We start from the raw sequence: 16118 nt of genomic DNA, 5'->3' as shown, positions 1-16118 counted from the left end.
TTTGTTAAAAATTTAAAAAATAAACAATTTAGATTTTCAGTACAAATTGGCAATTTCATACTTTAACCCCTATTATTTACGGGCATACAAAATATTTGAGTAAACGTTCTGTGATGCCACAGTCATGATATCAGTCTCCTTAACTTGTATCTGAGAGAAACCCGAGAACCGAAACGGCACACAGAACGAATCGCTCGTTTTTACAATACAAATATGGTTTTGAATGTTTACCGTTTTACCCCCCATTAGAATCACGTAGGATTATACCATGGAAGTAACTAAAGTAAAAAAGTCTAGCAGTACTAACATCGGTAAGCTCACGTATTCTGTGGACTGAGTATGCAGCCGGGCTTAATCTGCTGGCCAAGGAATATATATGCGGGAACCATTTGAACATTCAAGTTTAGTATCTAAGGTCACTCCCAAGAAGACTGCTTTATTAACAAGGTCTGACTGTTCTCCGTGTAGTTTTATGCTTGGACTAGTCGATTTTACGTTAGGTAATTCAAATTTAACACACGTCGTCTTCTTGGCATTAAACAATAAATTGTTAGCATTAAACCAATAAACTACCTTAGAGAGGGTATCATAAATATGGCCATAGTTAACGTCTGTCTGTTTTAAAATTCAAGGACAATCAATGACTCAAGTCCGCTTGATCTCTACTAATCTCTATACTACAGTTCTAAATAACTCTGAAAAAGGTCATAACCCGTCTTGTATCTAAATGACTGTGTTGTCGATAGCCTGGAAGTACTTTAAATTATGTAAATTAAATTCCTCTTTAATGGGAAATATAAGAGATTATCGAGTTCTTAGGTTTTCGCGATTGTTACACATAGGAAATGAAACTATTTTTCCGCATTTAAATTGCGTATATTTGTTTTTTCAAACAAACCGACGTTTCGGGCCCTTTACAGGTCCCATGGTCACGGTTGACTGAGGTGGTACAGTCTTCAACCAGTTATGTCTAATATTAATGCAAACCACCCTATTTTTTCACCGTAGTTACAGTTGTTATTAATTAAATACCTTATTTTTAATTTTACAAAGAAAACATTCCAATTTACGCTACATTAAGTTTTACAAATTATTTTATTGAATGAATTTTTATTAAGTTTAATTTATTATTAATTATTAATACAAATTAGAATAAACTAAAACATATTTGTTTGAAAAAACAAATATACGCGATTTAAATCCGGAAAAATAGTTTCATTTCCTATATAAGAGATTAGTTTTGTTTTTCCTTGTAATATTATGATATATTGATAATGAGCTAAAATTATTTTCTGAACTTTAACAAATATGAATATCAATAGATGGCATTGTGTGTTACAAACTAATTTAAAAATTATAGCTTCCTAATATGGGTAGATGGCGCTAATCCTAATCCTAAAATCCTGGCGTTCACCAGACACTTGGCTTTCTGCTCCAGCTGGTTCTCTTACAGGCATACGGTTGTTCATAAACAAGGTACACAAAAATTCAATATGGTTACTCTGCGTGAAGAAGACTTTTGTTGGAGATGTGCTTTCTGCTCAAGCTTATTAATGGACTGGTCCAATGCAATGATTTACACAAATGCTTTTCTCTTATAAATATCCAAGAAACAAAATAAAAACTTTTTACACTCCCCTTGTAAAACCAATCTTGGCCTTCAATCCCGTTTCACTAGAATTTTCAACGAGTACAACACCATTAACAGTAGAATCCAGGACCTAACGTGTACCACGACACGAGAAATATTTTTGTAAAAAAAAAATTAAATTTATTCAAACTCAAACCCAAATAGTAGGTACTTAATATAAAAAAATATATATTGTATTGCAATTTAAGCTTATTTTATTAACCTTTTTAATAGTAAATGCTACGTACACCTTAATTGTCATTATATATTACACGTAATACCGTATCTATGTTGAATGTTTAAATGCTGTAATATACATGATGTGGTAATACTTAATAAATAAAAATAAATAAATAACTAATCCTAAATAAAATAAAAGAATAGCCGGCAGCATTCATGTCATAATATTAACTCTTTAGTTTCTAATGTCTATTTTGAACTTTACATTTGATAGTCTTTTAGTTCATTGTTGTCAAATATTTTTGTGGAATAAAACCGTTATTCTAAAGGTTTTATCTTATTTATCAATTTATTCCACAAAATGTTATCAGAATAAATAAAATGGAACGGTTTCTGCGTCCCGATAAACTGAACATTGATCCAACCAGTAATTCCGCCTCCAAGGAATGGGAGCACTGGAAGAGGACGTTCGAGAGTTTCTTATCGAACTTTACAAAAGAAACAGCTGGTATGAAAATAGACATACTTATAAACCACGTATCTCCAACAATCTTCGCATACATAAGTGAATGTACTACCTATGAAGAAGCCCTAGACATACTCGACAAACTATTCAATAAACCAAAAAATGTAGTCTATGCCAGGTATATACTAGCTACTAGGAGACAAAAGCACGATGAGAGCGTTGATACTTATATGCAGGTGCTAAAATTATTAGCGAAAGATTGTCAATTTGGAAAGGTTGATGCTGAAACGAATAAATCCGATAATATTCGAGACGCATTTATTACTGGTCTCAATTCGAGTAAAATCAGGCAGCGATTGCTTGAAAATCTAACTCTATCTCTTGACAAAGCCTATGATCAGGCGAGATCGTTAGAAATGGCGGAGATGAATTCACAGAGTTACGAATCTTCAAATTTGAATGCTGTACAAGGTTCATCAAAGGAAGAAGAATCATCAGCAGCGTCTTTCTTCAAGCGAAAATGTTTCTTCTGTGGGGGTCGCGTGCATCCTAGAAAAGATTGTCCAGCACTCGACTCTACCTGTCAGATTTGTAAAAAAAAAGGACACTTAGCTAAAGTATGTCGTAGCAAGAAACAGACTGCTGCATCAGTAGTCGAAACTGAAAGTAATAAAACTAGTGCTTGTATAATAGCGGCATCGCCGGACTCGCTTAGAAAGGCTACTGTAACGGCGTACGTTCAAGGGATACGCGCCCAAGCATTAATCGATACAGGCAGCTCAATTAGTTTTATGGATGAGGAATTCTTTAATCTCTGTCGTTTAAAAAAGAAACCGAGTAACCAGAGAATTTCAATGGCTTCGACTACTCTTACTTCCAAAGTAGAGGGACAAACTAGCGTCTCTGCCAAAATTGGAGATTATGAGTACAAAAATCTGAATCTACTCATAGTAAAGAATTTATGCGCTGATCTCATCATTGGACATGATATTCTGCATCAACACTCTTCACTAGAGTTTTCTTTTGGTGGTTTGAAGGAACCTATCAAAGTTAATGTATGCAGTGTTGCTGCAGCTACCGTGCCTGCCGTACCACTGTTTTCTAATGTATGTCCTGAAATTAAGCCTGTTGCTATAAAATCGAGAAGACATAGTGAGGATGACAAAGAATTTATAAAAGAGGAAGTCAGGAAACTTTTGGCTGATGGAATAATCGAAGAAAGCACGTCCCCCTGGAGAGCTCAAGTCCTTATCACAAAAAATGTCAACCATAAGAAGCGTCTTGTCATCGATTATTCCCAAACTATAAACAGATATACTCATTTAGATGCGTACCCTCTACCAAACATAGAGGAGCTGGTGTCACAAATATCTAGATATCGTATATTTAGCGCTATAGATTTGCAAAGTGCTTATCATCAAGTTCCTATTTTGCTCGAAGAACGTCATTTTACGGCTTTTGAGGCTTTAGGAAATTTATACCAATTTCTCCGAATTCCATTTGGCGTTACAAACGGCGTCTCAAGTTTTCAAAGGACGATTGATTGGGTAATCCGAAAAGAAGATCTCAAGGGAACGTTCGCTTATCTTGATGATTTTACAATTTGTGGCAAGACCCAGCTTGAACATGACAAAAATCTTAAGAAATTCTTGGCAGCTGCCCAGAAATATGGCCTCACTCTCAACAAAGAAAAGAGTAAGTTCTCACAAAACTCTATTAATATTCTGGGTTATAACATAGAAGACAACATTATCAAACCGGATGCAGACCGCTTGCGCCCACTTCTGAACTTACCACCACCATCTGATCTATCATCACTGAGAAGAGTGATAGGAATGTTTGCACACTATAGCAAGTGGATTCCAAATTTTTCAGAAAAAGTTCACGATCTTACTAATGCAAGGATATTTCCATTAAGCGACAATTTAGTCAAAAACTTCAATGTACTCAAATCAGATATAGCCAAATCAAGTATTCATGCAATTGATCATAACGCACCATTAACCGTGGAAACAGACGCGTCAGATCATTCTATCGCAGCAACTTTGTCACAGGCTTCTCGGCCTGTTGCCTTTTTCTCCAGAATGCTAAACAAAAGTGAACATAATCACTCGGCGATAGAAAAAGAAGCTTACGCTATCGTCGAATCGCTGAAGAAATGGCGTCATTTTCTTATCGGCAAACCCTTCCGGCTTATCACTGACCAAAGATCAGTATCTTTCATGTTTAACAATAAACTAACGAGCAAAATAAAGAATGAGAAAATACAACGCTGGCGTCTGGAGTTGGCGCCATTTAAGTATGACATTATATATCGTCCAGGCAAACAAAATGATGCAGCGGATGCACTCTCACGCGTATGCAGCTCAATATCGACACGAAATGAAAAGTTATATTCATTGCACAATGATTTATGTCATCCGGGCATAGCACGAATGACCCACTGGCTTAAATCAAAGAATCTACCATATTCTACGGAAGAAATTAAAAACATGACTAAGTCGTGTAAAATTTGCTCCGAAATAAAGCCAAGATTTTACAAACCTACAATTGATCCAGTTTTGATAAAAGCTACGTCGCCTATGGAGAGACTGAGTATCGATTTCAAAGGACCAGTACCTTCTAATACGAGAAATAAATACATTCTTACAGTAATAGACGAATACTCACGCTTTCCATTTGCATTTCCGTGCCCAGACATGAACTCTTCAACGGTAATCAAACATTTAAATGAAATTTTTATGCTATTCGGTATGCCGTCTTATCTACATTCAGATCGAGGAACCTGTTTCATATCTACTGAAGTAAAGAACTTCTTAAATTCACGTGGTATTGCGTCGAGCAGAACTACACCTTATAACCCAAGAGGAAATGGACAGGTTGAACGTTTTAACGGAACTCTTTGGAAATCAGTGCAATTGGCTCTACGTTCGCAGAACCTACCAATAGAAAATTGGGAAAAGGTTCTAAACCAAGCTTTACATTGTATTAGATCTTTGTTGTGCACAGCGACTTGTTGTACGCCGCACGAAAGAATGTTTACACATACCAGGCGGTCATCGAATGGAGTATCTATGCCTACCTGGCTGACGGAATCAGAAAAAGTATTAATGAGAAAATTTAATCGTACTAACAAGTATCAACCTATTGTTGAAGAAGTGACTCTTCTGCACGTAAATCCAGACTACTCCTATGTTCGCTATGAGGACGGTCGAGAGACAACTGTTTCCAACCGACATTTAGCACCATTGAGCCTAGATAGTCAGATAATGGTAGATGAAACAACAAATATTGAGGCTCTTAACGAAAACTCCAATGAAGTGGAGGACCCTAATCCTACATCTCAAAATTCTGAAACCAGATCTTCTGATTCCGAAAATGAGACTGAAGACATAGACCACCCTGAACCTCCAGCGGACACCGAACCAGAGATTCGAAGGTCTGCAAGAGTGCGACACCCACCAGCCCACCTCGAGGATTATTTTCAAGGCTGATAGAATGTCATAATATTAACTCTTTAGTTTCTAATGTCTATTTTGAACTTTACATTTGATAGTCTTTTAGTTCATTGTTGTCAAATATTTTTGTGGAATAAAACCGTTATTCTAAAGGTTTTATCTTATTTATCAATTCATAAAAATGTAATAAACGCCATCTAGTTGATTTATTTATTATCACTACAAATTAGAGTACCTTTGATAAATTGCAGCTCGTCAATGTAAAAAAACTCAGTTACAAAAATAGTTATTTGGTAGGTACTCGTCGCGACATCTGGTCCTACCAATAGGTACTAGATACCCGACTACGCTGCCTTGTATCGCGGATTAGCAATCCTCTATAGTTTTTGCTCCTTATAGCAATTCCGTTAACATTCGCTCTGGACCTTTTGGAGGGAAAAGTGTCGTTTTTATTTTGACTTTCAATTATTTTCTTAAATCTAGTTTAAAAAGGAATAGGATAGTGCTATTGTGCCTTAATCGAAGATTAAAACGCGAAATTATACGAATCTCGAACTAAAATACCCGTATCGGCCCGTTTTAAGGAATCCCGAGTCAATCCAAGCACGTCGCCTCAAATTGCCTATCCTCTTTGTGGCAGCCATGTTTACAGAAACATAATTAAACTTCATGTTTAGGCTGATGGCTTTGCCAAAGCCTTAATAAATTAAAAAAAAAGCAATTCCGTTATTAGGCGATTAACAAACACACTGCATAGCGCCCCGCGACGGAGTGCGGAGCAGCGTTTTTTAACGTTGTACTGAAGTACCCCATTTTGTATGGAAAACACGCGCCGTCGAACACTCTGACAACGTTTCTCCGCGTGAGGGCGCGGCGCACGCGGTTTTATCGCGCCACCGCGCGCAAGGGTGCGGCAAACGGGTATGGGCACACTGCGCTACGCACTACCGCGCAGATTTTTAACAATTTGTGTCTATTCCATTAATTGTCGTTCGGATTTTCCCAAAAAATAATTAAAGGATTCAGTTGACATACGTGTGTAGTTGAAAAATTAATCTTCACATTTTGTTAAATCTTTGTAATGGAGTGGAATGTTATCTACGGTGTATTTTTATTTGAGTGAACAAAAACCAAATAAGTAGTATAACTGCAACGTCCTGAATGAGTTCTGTATTATTAACCATTCTTGTCAAAGAAGGACCTCAGCCACATACACAATCACTACGGCGATCAACTACGAAGCGAATACGTTAAGTGGCGCGGGGCCGCTAGACCGCTGCCCCCACGCTGATTAAATCGCGCGTTAACGCAGATCGGAGTCTCCGCCACCGCGCGTGATTTCGCGTCTCGCGCACCGCGGGGCGCTGTATAGTGTGTTTATCGCCTTATGTAAATTGTTTTATTTCTGAAATTCGTGTATAAATTTCTTCCTACTAAATCATGTACTTTGTACAAACTAGCGAGATTATGTAATAAAAAGCCAGCTAAATTCGCTGTCCATCATGAAATGCATGTAATAAGATATATGATGGCACTCGATATTCGTTCTGAATGCATAAATGCTGCACAATATGTGAAATGAAATACGTTTCAATAACCCTGTCGGTAATAAGTGGTGGTTGTTCAAAATCAATGTTCGTTGAAAATACGTAGTGTTCGCAAATTAAATCACATTTCACAAAGACTCATATAATTACAGAGTCGAATGTTCTTTTTGGGGAATCTACAGTTTCCCGCAATGCTTCGTCGTCATAAAACAAGTTAAAATTGCGTAGAAACCTTCAAACTCATTATAAACCTTTAAACGATTCTTTTATGGGGAACTGTATACGTTTTTACTAAGATTTCGGAGCATGTATTAAGATTATCATTTCCTAAGTTCGAACCTACATTATAATATTTTAATATGCTATTTTAAATGCACTATTTACGCTTTAGTTTTAATATATTTTTATTTTGATAATATACAGGTAAAGTAAAAAAACAATAAAAGCTTAAATACTAGAAAGTATAACCAGGATTTTTAAATTATATGAATAAAATTGGATCCCCGCGGCAAAGTTCCTAAGATGCTGGCAGCGTTCCCCCTTTGTATGGCTATGCTAAGGCGTTGGACAAGGTAGCTTCAGGCCTTTGGATTTCCCAGACAGTCTATTAATTTTTTCGATAATATTTTGTACAGATGACGGGCACTGAGACCCCACGGGCCAAGGGTTTCGACTCCTGGTACTTATTACTTTTTATTCTTTCCGCCAGCTCAGCTGCAGAGCCAGCCCTCTTGCTGGTGTGCTGGAGATGGGATGAAGGAAAAATCATATTTTAATTGAGAAGTCATATTACAAAATTTAAGCCTACCTATTTGATAATGATGTACGACATGGGTCTAAATTCTACATTTTGTTTCAAAGTGCATTCCATAGCATTTAACTTTATTTGAAAAGAGCAAACCCCGAGAGGTTCTTCCTCGTTCTTCGCAGGAAAGTCAGCACAGTGTATGAGCAGTGCTTTTTGCTAGGTATAAATGTAAAGGTATATACAATTTTCAACAAACTTTGTACAGGCCATCCATCACCGTATTAAACCTGCCCGGTTTATCCTGTGAACCATACAAACACGAATGCCTATACATCTATCATGTTGGACAACCTGCAAAACAAGGGCAATAAATAAAATACAATTATGCATTAATTTAGTTTTAATTAATTCGAATGAACAACTTCCATCGGGTCGTCAGAATTAATTTGTAGTTTTGTACACGCTTCACCGACTTATTTGTCAGTTCATAGTTCGTACGTGACAACTAACATAGTATTATTTCAAAATTGCTTTAAATTATATTAATATTACCTATTTAATTTCAAAGCGACAGGGTTGTCCTGTCACTTTTAAATTAAATCGTATACGAATGACATACCAATGTAGCGAAATTTTGGAGATAAATTATTAATACATAACGCAATTTTTGATAGAATAGTATGTTAGTTGACAAGTGCGAGTTGTAATTTGTTCTTTTTGTGCCCATGTCACGAACTGTCAACCTTATCTGGTGTTTCAAAACGGTCCAGCAAGCATTTTGTATAATTGCATATTTGTTTTTCCAAACAAACCAAGTTTCGGGCCTTTTACGGGTCCAACAATCACGGTTGACTGAGATGGTAAAGTCACCAACCAGGTACGTCTATTATAATTTGCCTATATTCTAATTTGCCCGAAATGCTGGTTTAAAAAACAAATATACGCAATTCAGATCTGAAAAAAATAGTTTCAATTATTTTTGTATCGTCGAAATATGAAATACAACATACAGGTACTTTATAAAATATATTTCTGGCTAATGTTGTTCTGCATCATGAACACTGTCAAAGTATTAACGAACCCTTTTGTAACACCATGCATGGTTTGTAAATACAGGATCTTAAACATAATCACCGTGAACATCATGAATACTTCATAAATTATTCTGGGAAAAAATGTTTATATAAGCGATGCTAAAAGTGTTTTCTTCCAAAAATTAGGTAGGACCAACCAACGTTTAGGATTTTCAGCAAATGTTTTGTATGAGAATTTAATACAGATTTCGCGTCGTGTTTTTTTTTTCTTTATTCATCAAATATTTACGGAGTCACGTATCTTTTAGATAACTTGATGTAACGACGGAGCGTAGAAAGCTGCTTATTAATTTTTTTCAATATTTTTTATTAAGTCTTATTTGTACAGGGTCAAGGACACGTCAAGTCAACAATTAAATTATTTAAATTCAACTCTATGACTCTTGCGATAAGAATAGTGACAAGCTTGAAGTGCCTTTGAACGTTTTCGTTCTTAAACGTACACTATACAGTTACATTTCGTGTCATGGCGAAGATTTTCACTTCGCAATATGATTTGATTACACAGTGAAAAAATATGATAATAGTTTTAAAACAAATCAAACTAGTATGTTTAGAAAAATGAGCACCAACAATAGAAAACATGTTTTCGTAAAATGCCAATAACTTATTGCTCGAAACCTTTTCATCGATTTTTTTGTTGGCATTTCTTTGAATCAATGAATCTGAATGAATGACATTTCTTCGACTTTGGCATTTCGATACTACAGAAAATACTTTATTTCAACAACCACTCTTTTATTCAATAAAAGAGCTCTTGTTTAACAAGTTATTGTAATTATTCTCTTTATAGCGAAATGCATTTGCGAAATTGCATATGCGAAATTTTTGCATTTACAAACGTTAATTACCTAAGAAGATAATAACTTTAAAAAGAGGAAACGCAAAAACAAAACATTTTGAAGTAATATTAAGAAGAAAACGTCATTTCTTTTTATTTTATAGCCCAGTTCAACATCTCAGACGAAGGATTGTTATTTTTAATTTTTTTTTGCAATGTTTGTACGTAATGTGTATAAGTAGGCTAATAAAGGGTGATCGGTACCTAATTTACGCTAGTTATCTATGGTATTTAATAATAGAAGGCTATTAGTGCTCCAACTATGAATTCATAATTACTACCTAGCTCGAAATTATAAATGTACAGCATGGTCCTGACCATTTCGATACCTCCAATGAACCGCTGGCGTAGTGTTAGTAAATTTTTGTACTTAATTTTTGGACATGTTCTGTTTTTATTTTGTTAAATGTTTCTTTTTTTTCACAAAATTAGCTTTTCGTTCTTTTTCCAATTTTGTATTTTTTTTTCACAAATTTCAGAGAGCAAATATTAGTTAATAAATATGGCTGTTTACAAAAATAACAGAAAATAACCAAAAACTAAAGTAGATATAGTTTTCATTAGGGGTATCGATTTATAATGGCTATTAAAATCTTTTACAGAAGCCCCAAAGACATTTAATCCCAAATGCAGTTTAAGTTATTCATCAAATATCTTAAAGCACATTAAAAAATGTTATTATATCCTGCAAGTTTTTTACGAACAATTTTTAGAATACCACAGGTAATTATTTTTATTACATACTAGGTTTTGAATTTTATTAGTTTACAAGGTTTCTTTAAAAAATATACGATACGGTTAGTCTATGTGTATATTCCCACTGCTGGATATAGGCTTTCCTTCACAATGGGAGGTCTTGGGCTGTACTTTCCATTGCGGGCTCAATGCGGATCCGGAATCCTCACCCTGTTTTGAAATTAAATTTCGCACATAAATTCCGAAAACTCTAGGTGCAACCCCGGATTCGACCCCACGCCTTCTGTTTGATAGGTGGTTGGTCAAACTATTAGGCTACCATGGTTATCAAATAAAAAATAGCTATGTAACACATGGAGCAATAAATACTTTGACTTTGACATTAATACATTTTTCTCTAGTGACCGTGTAAAACATTTTAGCGCTGCCGCGGTCCCATGACGTAATATCGGACTTCAAATAATAATATCAGTACCGAAAAGTGCACAAAACCAGATTCATCCCCTAGTTTGCCACCTCGAGAGGTGGAATATTTTCTTTAAATATAAATGGGACCAACACTAAGGTACTCTCTTTCCAATAAAGAAGAATCATCAACATCGGTACACAAATGCCGTAGGAGTTATCGCATACAAAAAAATTAGAAACAAATGAGAAGAAAAACGAAAACGAATTGAGATTGAAACGAATTTGGTTTTCAACGACTTTTAAGCCGTAGCGCCATCTATGAGAAATCTATGAAAGTATTTCGTCACCCAGTTAGGAGACCACCCACCCAGTCACCTAGTTGCTAGAAGACGTCGCAGTCGGTTCGAATCCGGCCGGATCGAAGGAATTTTTTCTAAGTGTTCGATATTTGTATGTACAAAAAAATAATTGAATATCAATTCAATATAAATGTTAACATAAGCCAATTGTCACTATAAACTCATGGTAGAGGCACTGCTTTGTTAACAAAACTGTATTGTAAGTTTTAAGGCGGTTAAGATGACAAGCAAAAAGATATTGGCAAAATTATAATTTCATACCTTTGGTATATAAAACCACATGTGATCATACGTCAAAAGCGCTTTTATAACATGTCATAACATAAAATTAATAAGAACATTAAACAAATAATGTGTATGTGAAAATTTTTAACTCTCCTTTTTACCCCTCACGTGTTTTAGAGTAAAATGTTGGCACTGTAGCGTCCTAGAGCCATGCAGTGTCTCTAACGCGCAGTTGTTTCGATCCACCACTTAAAAAAGATTTTTTTTTTTAATTAAAAAAAATCTCAATCTTGAAATGAAGATGTATGATATTATGCATCACAGTCTCAAATTTGAAAAAATAATTTCTCATAATTTTTTTTGTTTGTGTTAATAGAGAACTTGATTCAAATATCTCGTTTTTTTTTGTTTTCTCGAATGTAATTTTTTTTTAATATAAAAAAGCACCCAAATGTCTGTAAGACACGTGACGAGTAAGGCTGTTAACAGATTGACTGCATGTTTGCAGTTAATTACGACACCTCCACAGCATGAAGTTGATTACGACTTCACACATTAACTGCAAATATGCAGTTAATCTGCCACCAGCCTTAAGCACAAAAGTTATCGATTAATTTCGTTCGTAATCTTTAAACCTCCTGAAAAGTTGTTAATTTGCAGTTGTGGCCTTATTACACCAATGGTATGATTTTGTTAAAACCTCGTGTACAAAATCATGGCACTTACTTATTGCATTGGTTTTTTTAAAAAAATTATTGACACGAATTACATTATTCTAGTATAAAAGCGTCTCAGTCTTATATGCGAATAATAATGAGCGAATTCTCCATCAAAAAAATATTATTTCAACATAAATATTAATCGCTGTCAAAATAATATTTTTTACTTTACATTATTATACAGTTAATAAGTAAAGGCAAATCACAAAATCTAATTTCTATCTGCAAGTAGTACAATTATAATACTAAAGTCGTAATAATTCTACTTAGCTTTATATAATCATAGTTATAGAACAAGTTAAAAAACAGCATCAAAATAATAAAAATTGAAAGAAAATGGCGGATTTTTGGGTTGCAGTTTTTAATTATATGTTATCGTTTTAAGCTGACGGCTCTACAGCCAATGCTCAACAAATAATTTAAAAAAAAACAAAAATTGAAAGCTAAATATAGTTGCTTTGAAAAATAATGTTGCCACATTTACTATAAATATAGTAATGTGTTTAATTCAGTTCTCAGTGAACACACTGAAATAGAATCAGTCAAAAATAAACGTTTAAGATTTTTACAATATTTCATTTATATTTAGAACATCTACTAACTACTAAATGCTACCATTTTCCAGTAATGAAATTCGTGATATTTTTAAATACGAAATAATAAAGAGATGTAATTTACCGTGATGAACTATTGTGAGTAAACAAAGACCTTTAAGACAACATTATTGTTATTTCATCACAAAGTAACACTAAACACTAAACATCAGTTTATTTTCTCTAATTAAAAATCAGACTTAATGGGGTTTTTTTTAAATTTATAAAAAAAAAACATGTGAGTATCACAACCCTTGTCTGTAAAACAGGATAGTTAAATAAATAAATATGAAGAGTTTTAAATTAGTCCCACAAGTGTAGCTGTGACGAAAAAAATAATAAAATACAAAATTAATTCAAACAAAATAAAATAACAAAACGAATTCCTCCTTAAGTACCTTGCCATTTTGAATCCCTTGTTTTCTACCATTCCCTTCATTTTTTGACATAGAAATGAAATGCATTACAGTTGCCTTTTAACTTTTCGTAAAACTAACTTCAGATCTAAAGAAAAGATCTCAAGATATTTAAGTAGTAAATACATTACATTAATAAATAAAAATCGCTGCAAATCACCACAGTAATATAAGCGCACCATATTCGATACAAATTCAACAACAGTCTTCTTTTAAAATACACAATTTTGAAGATTTTAAATCCCACAAAGTCCACATACGCGGTACATACAAAAAATCACTTCAACTTCGTAATGAAAATCACAATTAACCACTTGATATAAATAAAAATTTTGTACCGCAGCTAGTTTGTCACTCCACAAAATATAGCGATATAATTATATCACAACTGTTCCGAAGTGCTTTTTATACCAAATTTATTTCAATTTGTTAACACCGCAACACTGATTTAAATTCGTTATTTTTGCTCGGACCGTGTGTAATCACACGTATTGCCGCGAGGCTGGTCCGTTTTTCCTTGTATGTGGCAGGGTGTCGTCGTTATTACCAACAATGCCACCATTGTTGTTATGCAGAAAAGACATTTCTACTCCAGAATCACCGCCCTGTAGACAAAGTAATATTTATAAGTGGCAATATTATACATAAGTCTGAATAATAAATATATGGCTTTTACAAAGGCCGTGATGAAAAAAATCTGTGGCAGTCTTAGTTTGATGATGACCATAGGTCGGAAAAAGGTGTTTCACATATCGCACTGCTATTACGATAGTGTTGTAACTAAAAATATGTGAAATTTCATATTATATCATTACTGAACGTAAAATTTGACTCACTACACGTCAAAAAAACCGTCGCCGTCGTTAGAATATTGTAAGAAATAATCAAAAGATAATCACACTTTGTGTTCTAGCTCTGGCCAAAATAATCCTTGTTCAAAAATATTAAATTTTTACATTTTGTTTTTAAATATATTTGATAATAAAGTATAACATACATAAATTTTAACGATTATTTTTGCGGGAAGTGAGTAATTCGTTTTTCATGGATTCTGAGTCCACTTTTTCAGTTAATACACTATTGTATTAACAGTGCGATATATAAATACATGTAAAGACATAGCTACAAGGAGCGACATAGAGTTGTTAAAACCACCAAATAATACTTAATTATTTTTTCAAACTGCGGATTGCCGGAAATGGTTTTACTGCAGCATAGTAGGACAAACTACTGACCTAATAAGTCGAAGTTGGATTTTACAGTAATTCTAATTGTACCATGTAAAAAAATTAGTACATAACTGACAGCCTTGTTGCCGTTCCGTCAATATATGCGGGGCGCAGCGCGGTATCTAAAGCTAGGGAGGGCGGAGAGTGACCATTCTCGGAACTTTTTTATTCTGTGCTTTGGTAAAAAGTCAGTTATCTACTGCTTCTTTTTACAATTTCTAATTTCCCAAAAAATAAATGAATGTCATGATAGTAAAACATCGCGATATTCAATAAGAATCAATATTAAAATGTGGTTAATACTCTGCTTATCAAGCCCTATCTTCGTACAGATTTATATAATTACAGACGAGTATTCCGATCCTGACATACTACCGTTTCCTTCCTGCTACGTTTCGTCTTTTCTTTTATTTCTTTTCGATTTTCCTCTTACGCCTTTTACATAGCAATATAGGTTAAAGTAGGTATGTGACAAAATTGAACACTCATCAAAATTATTGCTCACCTCAGCGTGCATAGGGTTGGCCGTAATGGTAATAGGCACCTTAGCTGGAATGTATCCGTTGGCCCCACCATTCTCAGGAACGGACCCTTTTTCTTCTGAAATAATAAAATAAGTTTTATTAATAAGCCCATAGACGCTACAGCTAAAAAGTCGCTGAACATACCAAAACTCAAAAACAAGCACATAGAAAATTTCGTGAGGTCCGCTTGTTCGTTCTGTGGCTTAGTTGGTATGGTATGGTATAGCGTCTGGCACGGTATGCTAGAAGACGTCGGTTCGAATCCAGCCGGATCGAAGGAATTATTTCTGAGAGTTCGATCTTTGTATTAATAATTATAACAAGCCCAAAGGTTTTATAATTATTACTAGCCGGAATGAACTTGGGTGGTATTTCGTTTGACCGCATACATTTAAAACAAACATGTTCCTTCATATCGATATTTTACGTTTTATGTTGGGGTAACCTCACAAAGTAATAAATAACTTGAGTCGGGCGAGTTCCGCGTTTCCCCAAGTGGTAGTTACAATATTGAGACCATCCCAATATTGAGCAAAATAAACATAAACAAAACCAAAAGAAACTTATAGCGAGCCCAAATAAAGACAGAGTAAACCAAAAAATATTTTGGTATTAAAACTTACTAAGAGCCAAGGGTATCATGACCTGTAGGGCTAGCACGATATGATTAGCGCGAGAGCGACATAAAGCGCGATATACTGCTATTCTGGCACAGAGATCTCGAACTTTATGTCGCTCTCGGGAAAGTCGCGTCTTATCGTGTTAGGCCTACATGTAAGATTACAATCTTCGGCTGAATTTAGATACCAGTCTCTTGCAGGCATAATATAAACATTTTTTCTCTCGACTATATTTCGATTTTTCAGCTGATATGTTTGTGGAGAAAAATAAATACATTATTATTAAAAAAAAATTAATGAACATCATCATTAGCATTTAGTTCATGTGTTTCGGATACGTGAGTAAATGTAAGCATGCTTGTGCT

General features: G+C 34.6%; 1 protein-coding gene across 1 annotated transcript; it reads left to right on the top strand.

The window, feature by feature from the left end:
- Nucleotides 1-2191: 2191 nt before the first annotated feature.
- LOC113234999 lies at nt 2192-5770 on the top strand. The gene has a single exon (XM_026470521.1). It carries the CDS (start codon nt 2192-2194, stop codon nt 5768-5770), a length of 3579 nt encoding a protein of 1192 aa, XP_026326306.1.
- The last annotated feature ends 10348 nt before the right edge of the window (nt 5771-16118 follow it).

This window comes from Hyposmocoma kahamanoa, unplaced genomic scaffold, assembly GCF_003589595.1.
Source record: "Hyposmocoma kahamanoa isolate Upper Pololo Valley unplaced genomic scaffold, ASM358959v1 86767, whole genome shotgun sequence".
In the NCBI taxonomy this organism is placed as follows: domain Eukaryota; kingdom Metazoa; phylum Arthropoda; class Insecta; order Lepidoptera; family Cosmopterigidae; genus Hyposmocoma; species Hyposmocoma kahamanoa.
Note: the sequence above shows the minus strand (reverse complement) of the source record. Positions and strands in the feature narration are given on the sequence as shown.